This window comes from Pelobates fuscus, chromosome 2, assembly GCF_036172605.1.
Source record: "Pelobates fuscus isolate aPelFus1 chromosome 2, aPelFus1.pri, whole genome shotgun sequence".
In the NCBI taxonomy this organism is placed as follows: domain Eukaryota; kingdom Metazoa; phylum Chordata; class Amphibia; order Anura; family Pelobatidae; genus Pelobates; species Pelobates fuscus.
In genome coordinates, this window is record NC_086318.1 from 150,389,828 (window position 1) to 150,413,270 (window position 23,443).

At 42.2% G+C, this 23,443-nt stretch overlaps 1 protein-coding gene across 1 annotated transcript in view; it reads right to left on the reverse strand.

Annotated features, from left to right (window-relative positions):
* The window catches only part of LOC134586898 (mucin-2-like), a 60,584-nt gene extending 47,140 nt beyond the window's left edge, over positions 1-13,444 (reverse strand). Inside the window, exon 1 of the mRNA XM_063442827.1 lies at positions 13,375-13,444. Coding sequence (XP_063298897.1) covers positions 13,375-13,435 — 61 coding nt within the window. The 5' untranslated portion in view covers positions 13,436-13,444. The remainder of the gene's footprint in view (positions 1-13,374) is intronic.
* Positions 13,445-23,443: the final 9,999 nt, after the last annotated feature.

Below are 23,443 nucleotides of genomic sequence, written 5' to 3' on the forward strand. Positions count from 1 at the left end.
TGCTTGTCTATACCGGGTAATGTATAGAAACCACGGGAGCCACATCTCTGTATGTTTTGTTTCGCGCCCCATCAGGGAGGCATGTATGTCTTCCGCTCCATGTATGTCTTCCACCCTGCGGATCCATTCTTTCTTTGTCGGTGTTTCACGCTTTTTCCAGTGTGCCGGTATGTTAGCTTTGGCCGCGTTTAGCAGGTGACGCAGTATAGATTTTTTGTACGACTGGATGGGTTGTGTCGAGATGTGTAGCAGGGCCAGCTCTGCATTCCATCTGGTATGTCTCCCAGGATGTTGGTCACGGTATCCTTGATCATTACCCAGTATGGGACGATGTCCCTGCATTCCCACCATATGTGTATCAGTGTGCCACGTTCTGCCTGGCATCTCCAGCATATTGGGGTGATCGATGGGAAGATCTGGTGTAGCAGGGACGTTGTTCTGTACCATAGGGAGAGCAGTTTATAGTACATCTCCTGATAATACGAACTCATAGAACTTTTCTGCTGCCATAGCAATGCCGTATCCCATTGTGAGGGTGTTAGTGTCTTTCCGAGTTGACCTTCCCATTGTTGACGGAAGGTGGAGGCCTGGGTTGTATGTCCTATAATTAAGTGTTGGTAGAGTGCTGAGATTGCGTGGTCCAATGGGACGCCTCGGTCGCATAGACCCTCGAACCAGGTGAGATCCCGATGCAGGCGGTCTTTATGTGGCATTGTGTCGTAATATGTTTAAGTTCAGTTTCAGTTGTAGGTATCTGAGTACCGTGAGGGGGGTCCTAGGTTCTGCTCCCAGCAATCAGGTTAGGTCCCGTAGCGTGCCCCCTTCAAGAGCTTTATAAATGGGGATATATTTCCTTGCACTCGTGATGGGCCATGCCCCCGATGGGAGTCCCCCTCCTATGGTCTCGTTATGTGTGAGCGGGATCATTGGGCTGGGAGTAGGCGATATGTGGCTCTGGTTCCTCAGTGACCTCCAGCCAAGGAGCGTTTGCTGTATTGGTCCCTCGTTATTGTTGTGGGTCATCCATCCACTTGTCCTCCCCCATATCTCCATTTCAAGCGTTGGTCCGATGAGGCCTTTGTCAAGCTCTACCCATTGTTTTGTCGTAGGTTCCAGGTGCCAGTCTAGTATCCGTTGCAAACCCGTGGCTTGGTGATATTTCTTAATATCCGGTTGTGCTAGTCCCCCATGGTTCCTTGGTCGGCAAAGTATGTCGTGTCGGATTCGGGAACGTTCGCCGTGCCATACAAATTTAATTATCGCCGTTTTTAGGGTGGAGAAAAAGGTCCCTGGTATAGCTAATGGGATTGTTTGCATGAGGTATAGGATCCTCGGTAAAATGTTAATTTTGAGTACCACCACTCTTCCGTGCCATGTTATGTGTGGGTACGACCATCTAGTCAGGTCAGCCTGGATTGTCTTTAGAAGAGGCGTGAAGTCGGTATGTATCTTCTGGGTCTGTAACCACCCATATGCCCAGGTATTTCATCTTGCCGTAACACCAGCGGAATGGGCTCCTTGTATAAATACCCTTCACTTTATATATTTTTCCCTGTGCTTATTTCTCACTGTTTAGCAGTCCTGACTTCCTCTTCAGTAAACTGACTTTCGAGCAATTGTCTCTGATGGTCACTAATCTGCAGAAGGGTGATTTTCCCCAGGAACCTCTCTATGCTCTGTATGGTGGGTTGTTGCATCATGTGATCGCAATGTAAATTTTATAGATTATTGTAGAAACTAGCTAGTTCTTCGACAATCGCGTTAGGGTTATATCATTTTGTGTTTTGTGTGGAGGTGATGTACGGGATTTTGGTTTGAAGAAAGCTATTTTTTAGTCTGTTAACCAGTATTTTTCTGGCTTTGTCACCTTGGGTATAGTATGTGATCTTTAAGCGTCTAAGTTGCCTTTCTGTTTTGTGTTTTGCCTTTCTGTTTTGTTAAGGCTGACAGGTCTGCGAAGAGATTCAGATTCTGGTACGGCTCCGGTAACTCTAGCAACTTTCTGGTGGTGTTTAATAAGGCTTTCTTTGATTTGTAATAGTAGAAGCGTGCTACTACATCTCGTGGTGTGGCAGCAGTAAAGCAGGCAGGTCTTGGGAGACAATGCACTCTGTGTCCACACTGTGTCTTCTAGCTCTGGTACAATCGAGTGGCACTGTGCTTTGATGTAGGCCGGGAATTGGTCTCCAGTGACAGAGTCTGCAATGCCCCGAAAGCGGACATTGTTCTGACGTGACCTGTCCTTAATGTCAGCTAGTTTGTTTTTCATCATGACATGTTCCTCTTCTAATCTCTGTATCCGTTCTGCCTCATCGTTATGTGCAATGCACAATTCTTCTGTTTTATGTTCAAGGTGATTGGTCTACTCACCCATATTTGCAAGGACTTTGTAGATGGAGGTAGTAATCTGTTGGAAGTCCTTCTGGATCGTTGTTCTGAAGTCTTGCAGCATTTTGTTTATGCTTTTTTCTGTCACAGGTTTGTCCCCTAGTGTGTCTGGGGTGAGGTCAGGCTCTGAGGGGCCTTTTGATATCGGAGATTGTTTGGGCGAGTCGGCGCCATCTTGTTGCGCTTTGTGGTGGTCTTTTCTCCCCTGTCGGAACAGCTCAGTAAGCTTAATTTGCTTCAACGGTGACATAAGTTGGTAACGGGTTACGGTGTGTATATCAGGATCGTGGTTTTCCAGAGAAAATCCTTGCTTTAAGTTAGGTTGGATCCAGAGCCCTTGCTCCATGCGACCGACCTAGCCGGAAGTCAGCCACGCCCCCCACGTCTAATCTTTATAGCATAGTCAGTCTTTTTTAGAGTCACCATTTAGTTACACCCTGTTAAGGGCAAGTTAAATTGGTGCGCTGGCCACCTTTTGTCATGTGATGCAGCTGCCCAAGCCTAAATTGTCAATCATTTGCTGCCAATGTTACTTTAACATTTTAATTATATGTTTGCCAAATAAACTGTTGTTGTTCAAAAAGCATGTTTTCATTTACTGTTAGCTTACTGATATGAGCTTCTGTTGTATTGTTCAATATTAATGCAAATGACATACAACACTCAAGTGACACTATACAAGGGAAGAAAAAGATCCAACCCTTTGTAGTGTTAAGGTGTAACACCTTAGGTTTAATTATATCCTTCTATAGCATCTAATAGGATTTAAAGGGCAGTTGTTACACCCCATATTTTCTTTGGTTTAACTTATCCCCTATATTTAACAAAAATATACTTGTGAGGTGTGGAAAGTACACATTTGCATTCGGTTTCAAAATAATTGCAATTCCTTAACATTTTGGGCTAACTGCGATTCGTCCAAATTCCACAACTCCAAAAGACTATTTGAAAATATCAAGAAACAAATAAAACAGGCAATGGACAATGTTTTGCTTATTTTGTGACTCTGAGTTCCACCCATGGTGCCAAAAAAAGAGGGAGGGAATGGAGTAAGAGTTGATCCTTTTTTGGGATGGGGGCAAATATGCAGCTAAGTTTGCCATGATGGGCAAAGGTCTGCCCAATGATGTGGGCTGTATCTCTTGTCTGATCAGGAGGTGGGAAAAATATGATTGATGGTTAGGTTGGTGTCATGCACAGATGAAGTGAGAAGTGACCAGTAGAGGGAATAAAGTATAGACATCTATATACAACCTCTCAGGATTCTTTGATTTCTACTATTGACAGAGACAGACCACCAATGATGGTGTGTTTTAGCCTGGGTCACTTATCCTAATGTGAAACTGATGAGGTGATTAAGTTACATCTATGCCTACTCACTGGTTTAGAATTACTTTACTGATTTGTGATTTTTATTTGTTTAATTTCTTGTCAGAGACAGATTATTTGATTTGCAGTGTACTTCAGTGCCACTGCTTGTACTTGATAGAAACATAGAATGTGACGGCACATAAGAACCATTCGGCCCATCTAGTCTGCCCAACTTTCTAGATACTTTCTTTTTTTTTTTTTTTATCTTTTTATTAATTTTTTATAAATAACATAGAAAGTACATTACAACACCGTGGGAGGTAGTACAGACGAAAAAAAAAAAAACACCTCCCTTGGAAGACAGTACAGGGCAAAGGGAATATCCAATGACATCTAATTGTATCTCGAATATAGCTCTAAGAATATGTACACAATTTTAGATATACTAATGACATAACATATCTTTTCAAATTTAAGGGTCCCAAAACCCATATATACAACAAACATACAAACAATTTTATAGCTGGTCAGAAATACAACATTAGGTTATCATGATCAAATTCCCATTTCAAGAATAAATGACTAATTAGCCAACATTACCGTTGCCCGTGTATGATCGGAACCTGATCAGATTGTGGCCAGATATCCCAAGAAGGACTATTCCTAAATCAATTTTACTTCGAGACTATGGGTTTTCCCAAATAATTATTATAATATCATATCAGCCCTTATTCCTGTCGGTAGGCTAAAAGTAGAACGACAGAATACCAGCATTTATTCATAAGAAACAGGCCTTTTTAGCATCTCCAATTGGAGTCTTAAATGGGCTTTAATTATACTATTGACATATCAGGTCTTCTCTATTATAGGAAACCCATACCTAAATATATAGCTAATGTGGAAACATATATAGCTAATCAAAAACGCAACATTAAATAATCCTGTCTATATTTCCATATCAGAGATAGGAAAATAAGTATATTTAGCATATTTTACTATTTTCCTTATAAGATCAGGGTATAGACAGAGTAGGGCCAGTAACCGCAGGAACAGCTATCGACTGTTATATTATACATAGTGAGTATAGATAATCCCATAACAATAACCAGGTTTCACATCAGCCCTTTAGTCCTGTCAATAAGGTTAACATAAAACGTCAATTTATCCCCATTGGGGTAGTCGTTGTTAAGTAGGATCCCTTTTTCCATCTCCAATTGGTATATTAATTGTGCCTTAACTTGATCAATATTAGGGATCAAAATACTTTTCCATGATCTTGCGATAAGAGTTTTAGTTGCTAGTAAACAATGTATAATTATAATTTCATAAAACTCCTTAATTTCAGTATCCAAAATAAGGAGAAGAGCGATTTCAGGTTTGTGCTCTAATCTGGGGCCACCAATCCCACAAATTAAGTCAAATGTGGCATTCCACAAGGACTCAATTCTGGGACACTTCCACCAAATGTGGAGCATAGAACCATCATGTTGAAAACAGCGCCAACAATTTGATGGATTAGATACCGAAATTTTCGCTAGCCTAGATGGGACCAAATACCATCTATACAACACTTTGGTAAAAGTCTCCAAAATATTTAAACAATGGATTACTTTTTTAGTCAACATAAAAGATTTGCACCATATATTAAATGGGATGGTGATTATCAAATCATCCTCCCATTTAGTTAGAGCTTTTGGGATATCTGGGGAGCCCTTTAGTTTTATTAGTTCAACCGCAAGAGAAAACACATTTTTTACCCTTAGGCTAGCAAAAATTTTCTTAAACAGTTTTCCAACTTGGCCATTTAGTACTAGTAGGTTTTCTTTAAGATAACTCTTTATACGGAGATAGTTGAATATTTCTTTAGAAGGTAAATCTAGCAAAACTTTAAGAGCTTCAAAACTTTTTAGTTGTTGATCCTTATAAAGATCTTTTATCTTATAGTTAAAATCCTTATACCATTTAGCTAGATTAATCTCCAACATATATTGTTCCAGAAAGCTTAAGGGTATATACTCATAGATTTTTTTTATTAATTTTTAGTATTTTCTTTATAATATTCCATTCTTTTAGTATTTGAGAAAGGGTTAGAGGGTAATGATCATAGGTCTCAATTATTTGGTTGTTTTGGTTAGTATCTCTCCATAGGAGAAAATCCAAATTATCTATACCCGTTCTGGTTACTTCAATCTTATACCAGGCTTGATTTTTTGAATCACTTATTTGAAGATTGCTGGCATGTATCAGCATATTCGCCTGATAGATTTGAGAAATTAGAGGGTATCCCAATCCCCCCTGTTGGGCTTTTTTGGATAGGGTGAATGTATTAATTCTTGGTCTCTTTCCTCTCCAGATATAGGATGTAAAACTACTTTGTAGCATAATAAGCCACTGTGTAGATATCGAGAGAGGAAGCATCCCAAAAAGATAGGCCCATTTTGGGATAATATAGGCTTTAATGGTGTTGATCCTTCCCCACCAGGAGATTTCATGAACTCTCCATTCCTTTAGTAGGGCATTAGTTTCTTTTAACAATTTCAGAAAATTAATTTCCATAGTCCTTTTTACATCTGCCGAAATAATAACCCCTAAGTATAAAAACTATTTTTCTGTCCATTTAACCCCTTAAGGACCAAACTTCTGGAATAAAAGGGAATCATGACATGTCACACATGTCATGTGTCCTTAAGGGGTTAAAGTCAAAGTCTTTCTTCAATAGAATTAGATTATCTCTTTGAAGATTGATAGACAAAGCTATTGTTTTATTCATGTTCAAACTATAGTTTGAAACATAGCTATAGTTATTGAATTCTTGCATTAGATGTGGTAAGGAGGTCTGAGGCTCTGTGATAGAGATTAAGATGTCATCTGCGTATAAACATATTTTCCATTCGTCATTATCTATACCCATTCCTCTAATCCTATCATTTTGTCTAATGTTATTCGCCAGCGGTTCAATGGATAAAACATATAGTAGGGGGGAAAGAGGACACCCCTGCCTCGTCCCATTATTAATGCTAAACCAATCCGAGCAGATATCGTGGGTTACTATACGGGCTGAAGGGTTCGAGTAAATGGCCCCCACTGCATCCAGGAACCATCCCTCAAAACCAAAATGTAAGAGGGTTCTCCTCAGAAAACCCCACCCGACCCTGTCGAAGGCTTTTTCAGCATCCACAGACAGGGTCAGGAGGGGGATTCTCTCTACCTGCGCCCAATCCAACAGATTCAGAATCCTACGTGTATTATTAGAGGAGTGCCTACCCAACATAAAACCTATCTGATCCTGGTGGATAAGTGAAGGCAGAACTGTCTTTAATCGTTCCGCTAAAATTGCGGCATAAAGTTTAATATCAACATTAACCAAGGAAATAGGGCGATAATTATTAACTTCATAGGGGATTTTACCTTGTTTTAAAATAGGAGTAATATGGGCCCTTAATAGGTCTAAGGAAGCAGATCCCTTAATCGCCATTTCATTAAAAGTGTTTGTCAGTAACGGAAGAAGTTGCTTTTTAAATACCTTATAAAACAAATTCGTGTAACCATCTGGACCGGGGGCTTTTCTGTTAACAAGTTTATCAATTGCTAATTCTACTTCATCCTGAGAAATAGTTCCATTAAGTCTTGTCTTCTGTTCGCCCGTTATTTTAGATAAGTTAGATTTTTCTAGGTATTTCTGAATTATATCTATGTCGGGAGGCTTATTCAAATTGTATAAATTCTCATAAAAGGACCTGAATTCACTGGCAATTTCATCTGGTTTGTAAATAAAGTTTTTGCCATCTCCTAATTTAGAGATCTTTTGGTCTGACCTTTTTTTCTTTAATTTATTTGTTAACATTAAGTCTACACGGTTATTCTTATAGTAATATTTGATATTAAGTTTTTTTAAGTTATCCTCTATCCTATTTTTAATCAGCACATTTATCTTTTCTTGGCAGATTTTGATAGCTATCGCTCTCGTCTCCGAAAAAGATTGCTTATTGGCTTTAGCAAGATTATAAAATTCTATATACAAATCGGACAACATCCTATCCGCATTCTTTTTTTGATAACTTGCTAGTTTTATCCAGTGTCCCCTGATAACCACTTTACAGGAACACCAAAGACATTCCATAGATAAATCCTCCGAGCTATTCTCCTTAATAAAATAATCGATAAGCGTCTCTATATGTTTTACATTGGAAGTATCCTTTATTAAGTAATCTGCCAATCTCCAAATCATAGGGGGTCTTTTAGTTCCCTTTAAGTCAGCAATTACCATGTCATGGTCAGACCAAGTGTTTTCGATAATCGAGATTGTAGATATTTTCTGAACTAGTTTTAAGTTACCTATAATCATGTCTATCCTGGCTGCTGAGTTATGAGGAATTGACCTATGGGTCACATTCTTTTCATTCGGATGGAATAATCTCCAGCAGTCAAACAGATCCGCTTTCTTTATCACTCTGTTTAAAGATGCTGCCTGTCTTTTCAGGGATTTATCTATTTTTTGATTTTTAGCCAATTGTTTATCCATTAAGATATCAAAAATACAATTAAAGTCACCCGCCATCATAACTATGCCTTTTTTTACTTGCTCCACCATTTCTAAAATTTTAACCAAAGTTTTAATTGGATCTTTATTGGGTAGGTACACATTAACCAAGGTATACTCCATTCCATTCAGTTGACCTACCAAGATAATAAATCTCCCTTCTGGGTCTAGATAGTTAAAACAGCAATCAAAGATTACTTCGCTGGAAAAAATTATTGAGACTTTCTAGATCAGTGATGGCGAACCTTTTTGAGCCCGAGTGCCCAAACCGCAATACATGCCAACTTTTTTTTCCTTAAAGTGCCAACACGGCAATTGCGTGTGTGTGTGGGGGGGGGTGTTGTATGTGAGGGGTGCTGTGTGTGTGTATGAGGGGTGCTGTGTAAGTGTATGAGGGGTGCTGTGTAAGTGTGTGTGTGAGGGGTGTTGTGTGTGTGTGTGAGGGGTGTTGTGTGTGAGGGGGGTGCTGTGCGTGCTGTGTGTTTGGGGGGTGCTGTGTGGTGTGTAAGTGCTGTGTAAGTGTGGGGGGGTGCTGTGTGTGGGGGGGGTGTGCGTGTGTGTGTGTGTGTGTGTGGGGGGGTGTTGTATGTGAGGGGTGCTGTGTGTGTGTATGAGGGGTGCTGTGTAAGTGTATGAGGGGTGCTGTGTAAGTGTATGAGGGGTGCTGTGTAAGTGTGTGTGTGTGTGTGAGGGGTGTTGTGTGTGAGGGGGGTGCTGTGCGTGCTGTGTGTTTGGGGGGGTGCTGTGTGGTGTGTAAGTGCTGTGTAAGTGTGGGGGGGGTGCTGTGTGTGTGTTTGGGGGGGTGCTGTGTGTGTGTGTTTGGGGGGGTGCTGTGTGTGTGTGTGGGGGGGGTGCCGTGGGGGGGTGTGTGTGGGGGGGTGTTGTATGTGAGGGGTGCTGTGTGTGTGTATGAGGGGTGCTGTGTAAGTGTGTGTGTGTGTGAGGGGTGTTGTGTGTGTGTGTGAGGGGTGTTGTGTGTGAGGGGGGTGCTGTGCGTGCTGTGTGTTTGGGGGGGTGCTGTGTGGTGTGTAAGTGCTGTGTAAGTGTGGGGGGGGTGCTGTGTGTGTGTTTGGGGGGGTGCTGTGTGTGTGTTTGGGGGGGTGCTGTGTGTGTGTGTTTGGGGGGGTGCTGTGTGTGTGTGTTTGGGGGGGTGCTGTGTGTGTGTGTTTGGGGGGGTGCTGTGTGTGTGTTTGGGGGGGTGCTGTGTGGTGTGTAAGTGCTGTGTAAGTGTGGGGGGGTGCTGTGTGTGTTTGGGGGGGTGCTGTGTGTGTGTGTTTGGGGGGGTGCTGTGTGTGTGTGTTTGGGGGGTGCTGTGTGTGTGTGTTTGGGGGGGGGTGCTGTGTGTGTGTGTTTGGGGGGGGTGCTGTGTGTGTGTGTTTGGGGGGGGGTGCTGTGTGTGTGTGTTTGGGGGGGGGTGCTGTGTGTGTGTGTTTGGGGGGGGTGCTGTGTGTGTGTTTGGGGGGGGTGCTGTGTGTGTGTGTGTGTGAGGGGGTGCTGTGTGTGTGTGTGAGGGGGTGCTGTGTGTGTGTGTGAGGGGGGTGCTGTGTGTGTGTGTGAGGGGGGTGCTGTGTGTGTGTGTGAGGGGGGTGCTGTGTGTGTGTGTGAGGGGGGTGCTGTGCGTGGGGTAGGGGTGCTGTATGTGTGTGTGAGACGGGTGCTGTGCTGTGTGGGTGTGAGACGGGTGCTGTGCGTGGGGTAGGGGTGCTGTATGTGTGTGTGAGACGGGTGCTGTGCTGTGTGGGAGGTAGGGGTACTGCTGGGGGGTAGGGATACTGCTGGCGGGGTATGGGTACTGCTGTGGGGGTAGGGATACTGTGTGTGGGGGGTAGGGGTGCTGTAGAGGGTAGGGGTGCTGTGGGGGGGTAGGGGTGCTGTGTGTGGGTAGGGGTGCTGTGTGTGGGGGGTAGGGGTACTGCTGGGAAGTAGGGGTACTGCTGAGGGGTAGGGGTACTGTGTGGGGGGTAGGGGTACTGTGTGGGGGGGTAGGGGTACTGTGTGGGGGGGGTAGGGGTACTGTGTGGGGTGGTAGGGGTACTGTGTGGAGGGGTAGGGGTACTGCTGGGGGGTATAGGGGTGCTGTGTGTGGGTAGGGGTACTGTGTGTGGGGGGTAGGAGTACTGCTGGGGGTGGTAGGGGTACTGCTGGGGGGGGTAGGGGTACTGCTGAGGGGGGGGTAGGGGTACTGCTGAGGGGGGGTAGGGGTGCTGGGGGGGGTAGGGGTACTGTTGTGGGGGAGGAGAGGTACTGCTGGGATGGTAGGGGTACTGCTGGGATGGTAGGGGTACTGCTGGGGGGGTGGGGTGGTGCTGTGGGGGGTAGGGGTGGTGCTGGGGAGATAGGGGTGGTGCTGGGGAGATAGGGGTGGTGCTGTGGGGGGTAAGGGTACTTCTGGGGGGGTAGGGTGCTGCTGGGGGGGTGCTGTGGGGGGTAGGGGTGGTGCTGGGGAGATAGGGGTGGTGCTGTGGGGGGTAAGGGTACTTCTGGGGGGGTAGGGTGCTGCTGGGGGGTGCTGGGGGGGGGTAGGGGTGGTGCTGGGGAGATAGGGGTGGTGCTGGGGGGTAAGGGTACTTCTGGAGGGGTGGTGCTGGGGGGTAAGGGTACTTCTGGAGGGGTGGTGCTGTGGGGGGTAAGGGTACTTCTGGGGGGTGGGGGGGTGCTGTGGGGGGTAAGGGTACTTCTGGGGGGGGTGCTGTGGGGGGTAAGGGTACTTCTGGGGGGTGGGGTGGTGCTGTGGGGGCTAGGGGTGGTGCTGGGGAGATGGGGGGGTAAGGGTACTTCTGGGGGGGTAGGGGTGCTGTGTGTCAGTATCCCCCCCTCCCTCCTTCTTACCTTTAATGAAGTGGGGGGGGGGGACACAGCCATCCCTGGTGGTCCGGTGGTGGCAGGCAGTGCTTCCGGTTCGGGAGGCAGGGGAGGGATCTGTGATGCTGAACCCTCTGTCTTCCCGCGCGATGCTGTGTGGAGCGTTGCCATGGTAACGCGCGGCAACGCTCCACACAGCATCGCGCGGGAGGACAGGGATCAGCATCACAGATCCTTCCCCTGCCTCCCGAACCGGAAGCAGAGTAGGCGCCTGCCGTTTCGGGCAGGCAGGTGCCTACTCTGCAGTGATGGCGGACCTGTGGCCGCGTGCCCACAGAAAGGGCCCGGCGTGCCACCTGTGGCACGCGTGCCATAGGTTCGCCATCACTGTTCTAGATACTTTCATTAGCCCCTGGCCTTATCTTATAGTTAGGCTAGCCTAATGCCTATCCCACGCATGCTTAAACTCCTTTACTGTGTTAACCTCTACCACTTCAGCTGGGAGGCTATTCCATGCATCCATTCATTGATAATTTACAGTTGGCATTGCTAAAAAAAATATTTTATCCATTACAGTGCATTAATAGGCATATTTTATTTTCTTCTGGTTTGCACAAATCATTTTTTTCCGAAACAATTCACCTGAACAGAAAAATCACACGTATGAAACTAATTTCGTCCAAAAAAAGATTGAATGAACCTATTATTATTTTTTTTTTTTTTGCTAAGCACTAGTCTGGTGGAAAATAAAATTAAATGTAGCAATCCATACCTTTTTATCCTGCATATAGGAGTCTCCATCTTAACTCCCTGTCAATCATTATCATATGCTCTGTCCTTTTCACCTAGCAGTCAGCATAGAGAAATTATACAGAGTGGAGAAAAAAATAAAAGTGTGTTTCCATTTCTCCTTATTTGCAATGTTTTGACTGGCTGTGCCTGGATTGAACTGGATTTTGAAGTAGTTTACTAAATCTTTAATGTAAATTTATGTTAGTAAATATTGAATATACATTTAAAAGAGAATGATGCATAGCATGTAAAAAGTTTAAAATCTCCCCCAAAAAAGTTCAAGAGCTTAAAGAGTTAAAAGACACTGTGCACAAGAGGCAAACAGCACTGGCCAGTACCCCAAGAAAAAAAATACATTCACCAGTTGCACTAAAACTGAACACCTGTTAAAAGGAGGCACACCTAAGTATATATATATTTTTTAATTGTTTTTGCAAATAGCCCGTCGGGCGATTTATTTACTAAAGTGAGAATTGTTGGGAATTGGGGGTGAACTTAAAATGTAAGCTTAAATGTCAACATAGCTGACTTGGAACATTTTTCCAGTTCCAGATGTTTTGACCTTAAATTAGAAATTTGCTTTGAATTCACATTGAATTTCTGACAATTCTCACTCTAGTGCATAGCTCTGCACAAGTTCTGCAATGCTGTTTGTACAGTAAGTAAACAAAAGTTACTAGAAAATGGTGACAAAAATTCTGGCATACACAAAGTAGAGGCAATGAGAATAAAATTACAGACGAGTCACATCTTTTGAGAATGTCATGGGGATTGTAGTTAACATTCCTAGGTTTCTTATCCTCATACGGGAAGGTTCAGTATGGCGTAACAACAGCGAAAAGAAGTACTTGGAAACCACAGAGCTAATACCACTGTGCTGTGAAGTACAAATTAATTTGAAGGTCAAAGGAAAAAATGGAAAGTGGGGTAAAGAAGAAAGAATCCCCACTTACCCCTCTGGGACTCAGGATGCCAGGCAAGGAACTCCAAATCCCCACGATGTAATGCAAAGAAAAGTAAGACACGGGAAAAAACAAAAGCCAAAAGGAAGATTTTTATTTGGCTTTTCTTTTCCACTGTTTGTTTATATACCTTGTGGCATAACGCTTTTCTTTTGGATTCAGAGCAATTGCTTTTCCTGGCATTATTTTTTATTTTATTTTTGCAAGGTCCAGTAAGATACTTTTTCAAGCTTTTTCAATAAAGTGTAGATTTGTCAGGAATTCAAAGTGACAGAGGTAGTCACTAAAATGAGCAGTCAGGAATTGCAAATTTAATGCCAAAATAGGCAAACAGGAAAAATTCTACAGGTTGGTCATAGCGCCTGTTTGGCATGATTGGCATTAAATAAGATATTTTGTTTGAATTTAATTTTAATTCCCAACAATTCTCATTGTAGTGTATAACACGGTAGTTTAACTTTTTACTCATAAATTGCTGAATTTAAAAAAAAAAGGTCAGTTATGATTTCACGCTTTAGTGAATAACTCTATTAATGAAGATAATACATTTACTGATTGAGACTGCTTAGTACTCCTTACCTGTGAATTGGCTCCTCACTGTACAGAAAGCCCCAAAGACTAGAATCAATGTTAACCTCATTCTTGTGTTGAGATGATAGGACTGAACAGGTGAAGGAAATTGGTTTCACTACTAAAGACAAATGAGAATCTATTGAAAGGCCTCCAGGAACCAAAATACGTCACTCACGGCAAGATGTAAGCATATTTGAATGTATCATCTGACAATTCCTTGTAAAGATACATTGCTGGAAGGTATATCCGAACAAATGACAATTGCAAACCCTCCACCCACTTTCCCTCGTATCACATAGAGGAAATAGGGTTTATAAAGAATGGCAGAGGTAAAGCAGAGCTCCCAGACCAACTACAGGCATAAGTAAGCAAGAATTTGTGAATAATATTAAATATCACTCATTTGTTATGTTAGTTTATATACATCAATCCAAAGACAATACATCAGAGAGATAACAAAGTAAAAAAAAATATGTCATAAATCATTTTCCATCTATTCATTTCAGGCAGCTGTTCAATGCACTTTTTTTTACAAAGAGAAGAACCAACTTCTGGAGTTTGTCTCTAAATAGTGACTTGTGGTAAACTGAAAACTGAATTGATGCATTTCTACAAGTACTCTTTTTTTTCTTCAAAAGGACTAGGAATCTTTAGTAAGAGTAAAAGTACACAACAAGAGAAGAAGAAGTTGTTTATTTACAATGGCTAGTGCCTGATTTAGTTTTAGCTATGATCAGTGGCAAATTTAGGAATAATATATAGGGGGGGCCACATAAGACACCACAGTCAAAACGGGGTGGCACTATTGATTTCCATCTGGAGGGTAACGTGCCACCATTGGCTGGCTGTCTAGCGTTAGCGTGCTGGTGTCAGACCAAATTTATCCAGAATTCACATTAGCCACTGGCATGGATAGGAAGTTCCCTTAGGTCCATTGGTCACGCTTCTCTGATCCTCCTCTGATCCTGGACTCAGCTACAGCATACAGTGATTATAGATCTTTTGGAACCTTGTAAAATTCCCCAATACAGTGAATGAGACCAGTCATATTGGATAAAAGAAGTGAACTGTTTATTGCAGAGAAAACACATGTATTTATACCTCTACACACAACAGGGGGTCTTCAGCCAGAATAATGCAAACCACTTCCTGGTGTCTTGGTCCTTTTTCTGGGCTGGCTAATGGCACCTATTCATTTTGATTTTTCAACTGTTTATTGGGTAACTCCCCTATTTGATATCTTGATGTGGGATTGACATATTTAAGGTCACAAAATAATGGAGCAGTCTGCTAAACAGTGCCCGAATTTGGTATACTTAAATATAAATATCCCACACAAGGGTACCAACTTAGGGCGTTATCTACTAAACAGCTGAAAGATCAACATTAAGAAAATCACAGACATACATACACATAACCATAGACATACACACAATCACAGACACATAAGCACAGGCACACACACACAATCACCGATATACACAAACACATACACAAAGACATACACAAATACACACACATAGCCACAGTTATACATACATAATTATAGACATACACATAAACACAATCAGACATATATATATTTATATCAAAGCAAAGACATGACTACAGACATATCACAGACCTACACACACACACACACACACACACACACAATCACAATCACAGACACACAGACAAGTGCAAGATAATGCATCTTGGACGTAAAAACCCAAGGGCAGAGTACAGAATATTTGATAGAGTCCTAACCTCAACATCTGAGGAAAGGGATTTAGGGGTGATTATTTCTGAGGACTTAAAGGTAGGCAGACAATGTAATAGAGCAGCAGGAAATGCTAGCAGAATGCTTGGTTGTATAGGGAGAGGTATTAGCAGTAGAAAGAGGGAAGTGCTCATGCCATTGTACAGAACACTGGTGAGACCTCACTTGGAGTACTGTACACAGTACTGGAGACCCTATCTTCAGAAGGATATTGATACCTTAGAGAGAGTTCAAAGAAGGGCTACTAAACTGGTTCATGGATTGCAGGATAAAACTTACCAGGAAAGGTTAAAGGATCTTAACATGTATAGCTTGGTGGAAAGACGAGACAGGGGGGATATGATAGAAACATTTAAATACATAAAGGGAATCAACACAGTAAAAGAGGAGACTATATTTAAAAGAAGAAAAACTACCACAACCAGAGGACATAGTCTAAAATTAGAAGGACAAAGGTTTAAAAATAATATCAGGAAGTATTACTTTACTGAGAGGGTAGTGGATGCATGGAATAGCCTTCCAGCTGAAGTGGTAGAGGTTAACACAGTAAAGGAGTTTAAGCATGCGTGGGATAGGCATAAGGCTATCCTAACTATAAGATAATGCCAGGGACTAATGAAAGTATTTAGAAAACTGGGCAGACTAGATGGGCCAAATGGTTCTTATCTGCCGTCACATTCTATGACATAGGTAAAGGTCCACCCAGTCTTTACCTTCTTCTGGAAGGGCTGGAATGAATCCTCTCCCTGCTGACCAGAGTGGCTTTTGGGATCACTGTGCTTTTCCTGCACAGATCCCGTGTGCGGTCTGCAGTGTTGTCGATGCCAGGATGATGTCATACCCAGATGCCAGGAAACTGCAAAGCTTTTAACCCCTTAAGGACCAAACTTCTGGAATAAAAGGGAATCATGACATGTCACACATGTCATGTGTCCTTAAGGGGTTAAGGGTGCTGTGCAAGGATAGCACTGTAAGTGCATAGCCTCCTTGCCGCCTGTTCTCCGCCCCAAACCATACACCATTCTGGGCAGAGTAGGCACCTGCTATTTGGGTAGGGAGGTGCCTACTCTGCCTAGTACAGTTAAGCCTGCATAGTTAGCTGCGGTAGCTGGTGCCCCCACCTTCACCCCCCCCCCCCCCCCCCACCACCACCACCACCACCACCACCACCCCGCACAGGTACTTTAGGCAATTCCCCCTCTCCCCCCCCCCACCCCCGCAGCAATGACACAGGTTATGATTGCAAGTAGAAGTTTATCAAGATTCAAATGAATGCAGAACATTAAACTTTACTGACATATGCAAGTTTTAAATAAATGCAGAACAACAAATTTCAAAAGAATCAAACTAATAAGAAGGACCAGAGTGAAAAGAAAGTCAGAAAGTGAGAAAAACTATTACAGCTTAGCGCAGCTTCACCCACTTCTAAATGTGTTTATTATGTATTATGAATGATATTGCTACTCATATATATAATGTTCCTCTTGAGGACAGTATAGCTGTAATTGGCAAGAAAAATACCATAAAATATTATGTGGCAATGTTCATTTGCCCCGTCATGCTGAAAAACTGTGTCGAATGTTCGAACAATCTTTTTTATTTATTGCTACCTTTTTTTTTCTTTTGAAATTTTGTGCCTCCAAGAATTTTGCCCCCCTAAGAATTTTGCACTCAAGGAAACTGCCTCTGTGTCCCCACCCATGCTGCGCCACTACCTACAGGACGTTTTAAGTAGTGCACCATTCTAATGGCATGCTCTAACTGACTCTATTAGATTTTCCCTTAGACTTAGAAACATAGAAACATAGAATGTGACGGCAGATAAGAACCATTCGGCCCATCTAGTCTGCCCAGTAAGCCCATTAAACACCATCTCTTATAACATATAATCATCTTGGATATTTTTCTTTTTATAACAGCCCCGCCTCATCCATTTTATTAATCTTGGGCTTCCACAGTAAGTTTTATTCTTTCATGTTTAACTCTATGGTTTCAGCACACACTGCTTCATTCCATCACAAATTTAACTAGATACACATATCACATTTGTCATTGACTCATTCCCTTTTTCACATTGTTCTTCCTCTTGCGCTCCCTTTTCCCTCTTCCTTTTAGATTGATGATAAACTGTTCTCCCCTTTGGGTTCTGTCGACGTTATTTTGTTTGACAATAACTTATTGTTTACTTCCTGGTCCAATATCCAGTTAATGACTACCCTCCATTCCCACACTCAGTTTGAGGTAAGGAAATCCCGGGTTAGGGAATTCAGAAGTTTCCCATCTACTATCAATGACTTTTTCTCTATTGTCAGACGGAAGTCAAAATAAAAATGGATATATCACCATTGTGCTCAAAAGCATCTATAACTTAAATGTCTGCAACTGAGCAATTTGATGCAGAATGTTTAAGTGTTTCTTTGTAATGCTCAGATTTTAATTTTACATTACAGAAGCCTTGCATTTTCAGAGCTTTTCAAATTATCGGGAAACATATCCATTTGACCTATGGCCAGAGGGCTTGACATTGCTCAAGTTAAACTAGATTCGTCTCTAGAGAAATTCATAGTTGAATAGAAAATGAAAGGGTTATTCTCTCCAAGGTGACTTCAATAGCAATTGAGTGTTAACTAAGTCACAAGAACCAAGATGAAAAAGTATACTTCATAACAAAATAAATAATCTACACATGCATACTATGTAATACTACAATATACAAGATTTATTGTACGACAACAACAAAGAGGAGAGAGATACAAATAGAACATATTGATGGTGGTGACAATGGCTCTGTCTTTGAAAGGATTTATTCCCTTTTTGGGGGGCTTCACATACTGAGATGCAGCCTACCGAATCCAATGCTGTTATACCAGTGTCTGCGCATACCATCCTGTAGGCAAATTAATTAATTCATTAAAATGAAAATTGTGACACTACATGCAATGTTTCAGACAGTTGCAAATACACAAACTGAAATGTTAAAGGAACACTATAGTCACATGAATTACTTTAGCTAAATAAAGCAGTTTTAGTGTATAGATAATTCCTCTGCAATTTCACTGTTCAATTCACTGTCATTTAGGAGTTAAATCACTTTGTTTCTGTTTATGCAGCCCTTGCCACACCTCCCCCGGCTATGATTGACAGAACCTGCATGAAAAAAAAACTGGTTTCACTTTCAAACAGATGTAATTTACCTTAACCCCTTAAGGACTGAGGACGGTTCAGGACCGTCATCGGCATTTTTGCGTTGCCGACCGATGACGGTCCTGAACCGTCCTAACTTTAAGATGTACTTACCCGATCGCTGTCATTCCCCCGGCGGCGATCGGCGGTGCTCCCGGTGTGGGGAGACTGCCTGCAGCCCAGACAGTCTCCCCATGGCGAATTAGGACCCCTGGGGCCATATGATCGCTCAACAGAGCGATCACATGGTCACAATAGGTGTCCATGTGTCTGCCTGCAGGGGGACTGTCTGTGCTGACAGGCAGTCTCCCTGCGAGTGTAAAATCAAAGAAAAAATAAAGTTAATGTTAATAATCAAAAATATATATATATGTGTAAAACACAAAAAGAATTCAGCGCTAGTAATCACAAAATTAGTCAAGGTAGGCAGCAACCCAAATGAAGGAAAACCCCTCGTGTCCTTCGGTGGATAGATACAAAAAGATATGGAAGGGCTGCGCCAAATAAGAGTAGATAGTCCAGTAAAGTATTTATAGGGTGCCAATAGATGGTCTAGGATACTTGATAGAGTTCCTCTGTGGATGCGTCTAGTGTAGACCGTTCCGTATATGTAAATACAAGAGAGGTAGAGGCGACTAATGGTATAGTATGAAAGTTCAGGGTGTGATAGGTAACAAAATGTAGAGAACTCACATTCAAGAGAGCTATGGCCAGCTCTGGTGTGGATTGCGTACAGCGGTATAATCCCCGCTTATAGGATATGTAGGGAGGGGGTCTCCGTCAACACCGTCTGGTAGTCCAGAACTCGGAAAAGAAAGACAGAAAGCGACAATAGTGCTCTCAATTTTGATGTGGTTCGGTGTGCAGATAAGAAGAGGTAAAAAAAACTCACATTTGAGGGAGCTATGGCCAGCTCTGGTGTGGATAGCGTACAGCGGTATAATCCCCGCTTATAGGATTTGTAGCGGCGATATGTCCGTCAGTACCGTCTGGTGATCCAAGGCTCCAATATAGAAAAATAAAAAGCAGCAATAGTGCTCTCAATTGTGATAGGTTAAGAGAGTAGTAGAGGAAATAAAATAATACTCACAAAGATAGAGCAGAGGTACTGCTGCTCTATGGATAGGCGCTGGTGGTATGATCCCCACCTAGGATTTCTTGGAGTACTGGAACTTTAAAATTGCCAGTGGAAGTAAAAGTAACCAGGAAAGGTTAAAATGCCAGGAATAGGTAAAAAAAGTTTAAAGTGCATAGAGAGTGCAATAAAAAGAGGATTGGTACAATAAAGTAGCCAAAAAACTTGTATTGATCTAAAATACACAATAAAATACAGAATTAATAACCATAAACGCGTTTCACCATAAGTGGCTTCTTCAGAATGGGATAAAAGTAGTAACCTGGCAGGGGTTGTTTAAATAGGGCTATGTTAATTTGAAAATTGCGCCAAAAGTGTAATTGGCCAATCAGAGACAATTTTTAAAAACACTTTTAAAAATTAGGATTCAAAAGTATGGGAGTGATGTTATAAGGGTGATGAGTCCATTTAAATTATTTAAATGTAAAAACGAGGGTGAGAAGGTTGTTTTTACAACCAAAACCAAAAAAAAAAAAAAAAAAAAAACGGTTGTTTTATATAGTTCATAAAAAAAAGTTGTTTTATAAAGTTCATTAAAAAAAGAGGTTGTTTTATATAGTTCATAAAAAAAAGGTTGTTTTATAAAGTTCGTTAAAAAAAAATCACATATCTAAAAAAAACATGAGGAGATGGTTTAAAGGTAAAGAGATATATGTAAATAGAGTATGCATGAAAAGGGGGTAATATAATCCCAAACATAATGATTTAAATAGGGGTTATATTATACCCCAGAGTAATAATATATTACAGATGTTAAATGAAAATTATAGATAAAATAAAATAAAAATAAATATAAAAATAAAATTGAATAAAAGATAACACACAATACAAGATACATAAATGGAAAGGCATAGATGAAAAACTTATTTAAAATTATTATTATGAGGGTTGGTTAGGTCCAAACATAAAGAATAAAGGCATATAGATAAGGGTTGTATAGAGGAATTTAAATAAAATTGAACAAGTCAAAATCAACATTTAAACCAGATGGGGTAAGAGTTTTTAGATTAAAAACCCATTCCATCTCAGCTTTACCGAATATATTCTTAATGTTACCACCTCTCCATGGTATTATACATTTTTTTATGCCGATGCATTTAAGGTGTCTTATGTCGTTATTATGTGTACAAAAGTGTTTGGAGACTGAGTGATTCAGGTAGCCTTTTTTGATATTTCTACAGTGTTCACTCAGTCTCACTTTAAGACTTCTTGTGGTCATGCCTACATACTGGAGACCACAAGGGCACTCCAACAAGTAGATGACATTTTTGGTATCGCAACTGATAAAATCTTTAATTTTATAGGTTTTGTTAGTGATATTAGATTTAAAACTGGTGGTTTTGGAAGGGACGGAGGGGTCTGTATTTTTGCATACAATGCATCTTTTACATTTATAAAAGCCACTGGCATTGGGCATAAAAGAATTAAAAGTAGGTTTGGTTTCTTTTGTAAAATTGGTGGTTAAAATGGATTTGAAGTTTGGGGCACCTCTAAAGACAACATTAGGTTTGTCAGGTATAATATTTTTTAAGTATTTTGTCTTCTTTTAAGAGGTGCCAATGTTTTCTGATAATTTTTTTGACTTTTGTTATTAAAATTGAAAATAACAGGAAGGGGCATGGGGTTGGTGATGGGTTGGATATTGTAAGTTAGGAGGTCTGCTCTATCTTTTTTGGTGATGGTATTTATAGTGGTGTTGAGGCGGGTTGGTGAGTAATTTTTCTCAATACATTTTTCTTTTAGATAATTTGATTGTTTGTTAAAATCTTCTATTTGGGAGCAATTCCTTCTGAGACGAAGGAATTATCTTTGAGGGGCACTTTCCAACCAAGGTTTGTAATGGCAGCTAGATCTTTCGATAGCTGTGTTAACGCAGACTTTTTTAAAGAATGTTTTGGTGTGGATGGTGTTGTCTGTAATGAAGATGTTGAGGTCTAAAAAATTAATAGATTCCTTACTTGTTTCGTGGGTTAGGGTAATGCCTCTATTGTTGATGTTGAGGTGGTGGATAAAATAGTTAAAAAGAGCTTCTGTGCCATCCCAGATAAAAAACTAATCGTCGGAGCGGAGCCTGACAGCCGCACGGAGAGGCCGCACACACTGAGAGCTCCGCACAATAGGGCTTCTAAATAAGCGACAAAAGCAACCCAAAGACCCGACACTTACTGCACTCGACACCGCAATAGCGTAAGACACCCCTAGACCCTATAACAGTGGGGCTTCCAACCGTGACCGACGGTTAATCCCGGACGAAGGCCTGCGGCCTACAAGAGGCCTAGTTGCAGTGCACAAGAGGGAGGCGGCCGATCCCTTAGCCTGCTACCGAGCACTTACCCGGGAGGATCACTCAGCAACCTCTCTCCCCCCCCCCAGCCGGTGGGGGTTATCCCGGCAACTCCCAACAGTAGCTAACTCGGGAAATGAGAAAAGCACACAGCAACTGAGGACAAGCTTACCAGCCACGAGGCCCACGGAGAATCCGCACCGCCGAGGCCCGACCACGATGGAGGCTCAGCGGCAACCCGATCCAAGAGCCACACACACCAAACCAATACCAGGGTCCCTGGAGGCTCTGGATAGGCTCTGTGGGAGCTTTTGGACTCTGCTATGTTGTCAGGGATTCACCCACGGACAAGCAGTGAGAGCGGTGGCCTAGTGGATCCGCCCTGTGACCCGGCGCCGACACTATGGGGCCCAGCCACGAACTTCCAGAGCACAGAAACATCGGCAACCACTAAGGCAAACGGGGAAATTGCACCAGACTAGGACCAGCCAGCGGGCCCGACAGGCCTACCACCCAGCAGTCCCTGCAACCCTCGACCAACATGGCGCTGACCCACACGTGGGAAATCACAATACTTACAAAGCCTTCTGCGACGCTGACCGAGACGCAACAAGGCTGATGGCAGATGGGCGAAAACGGCGCACCGTCCCTCCGCGGCCCACCGGTAAGAGGACCTCGATGGGGCACATACCCCACTACGCGAGCAAAGCCTCTAGACAAGGCATCGGGTGAAAATACACGGACTGATCCACACTGAGGCCCATGGCCTGCGACCCTGTCCGAGACGCAGGGATCATTACCTCACGCAGACTTTCACTAAAAGGACTTTGTGCTTCTTCTAGTCACTCTCTTTGCAGATTACACCGGCTACAGACGATTCCCTGGCACTAATGAGAGGAACACAGAAAAGTGTCCCCTCTGCATTGACGGTACAACATACAAATGTGCATTATCTTTTCCTATTGTTAGATATACCGATTCACTCTCTTTATTGCTAAACAAAATGTGCTAGCCTGTCTATACAGTTTCTTCTTGTATCTTAGTAACTAGCATGTACAGCACCCACTAGGCAACAACTCAGATAGATTGCTACTAAATAGTCGCACAACCTACATGTTTGCTAATTGTTAACTGTACACACACAAGTTACACTAGCATGTTTTCTGTCAAGCACTCACACACTCATTCATGTCTATGTATTTCACGCCAATTACGTGAGCTACTGTACTCAAATACAAACGTGAACCTACACTACTGTTCTAGAGATTATAAAACTATTATAAAAATGTGCCTGTATATCTAATGCCATAGCATGCTATACCAATGTTCACATATTCTACCGGACGTCGCTGTTGTGGCACATGCCGGCTGCTTTGTTCATTCTGTGCACAACCAAAATAAAGAATAAAAAAAAAAAAAAAAAAAAAACTAATCGTCTATATATCTAAAATATGTTACAAGGTTCATACACCAAGCGTGCCTTCCCCATATGGCCGTGGATTCCCAGTCGGCCATAAAGAGGTTGGCGTAGCTTGGCGCGAACCTTGTACCCATCGCAGTGCCTTGTTTTTGTAGGTAAAAGGAGTCAAAAAAACAAAAATAGTTGTTTGTTAAAATGATATTAATACCTTCTAAAATAAAATCTATTTGGGCTGGGGGGATTCTGTTTTCTTTAGTTAAAATGTCTCTGATTGCCTGGCATCCTATATGG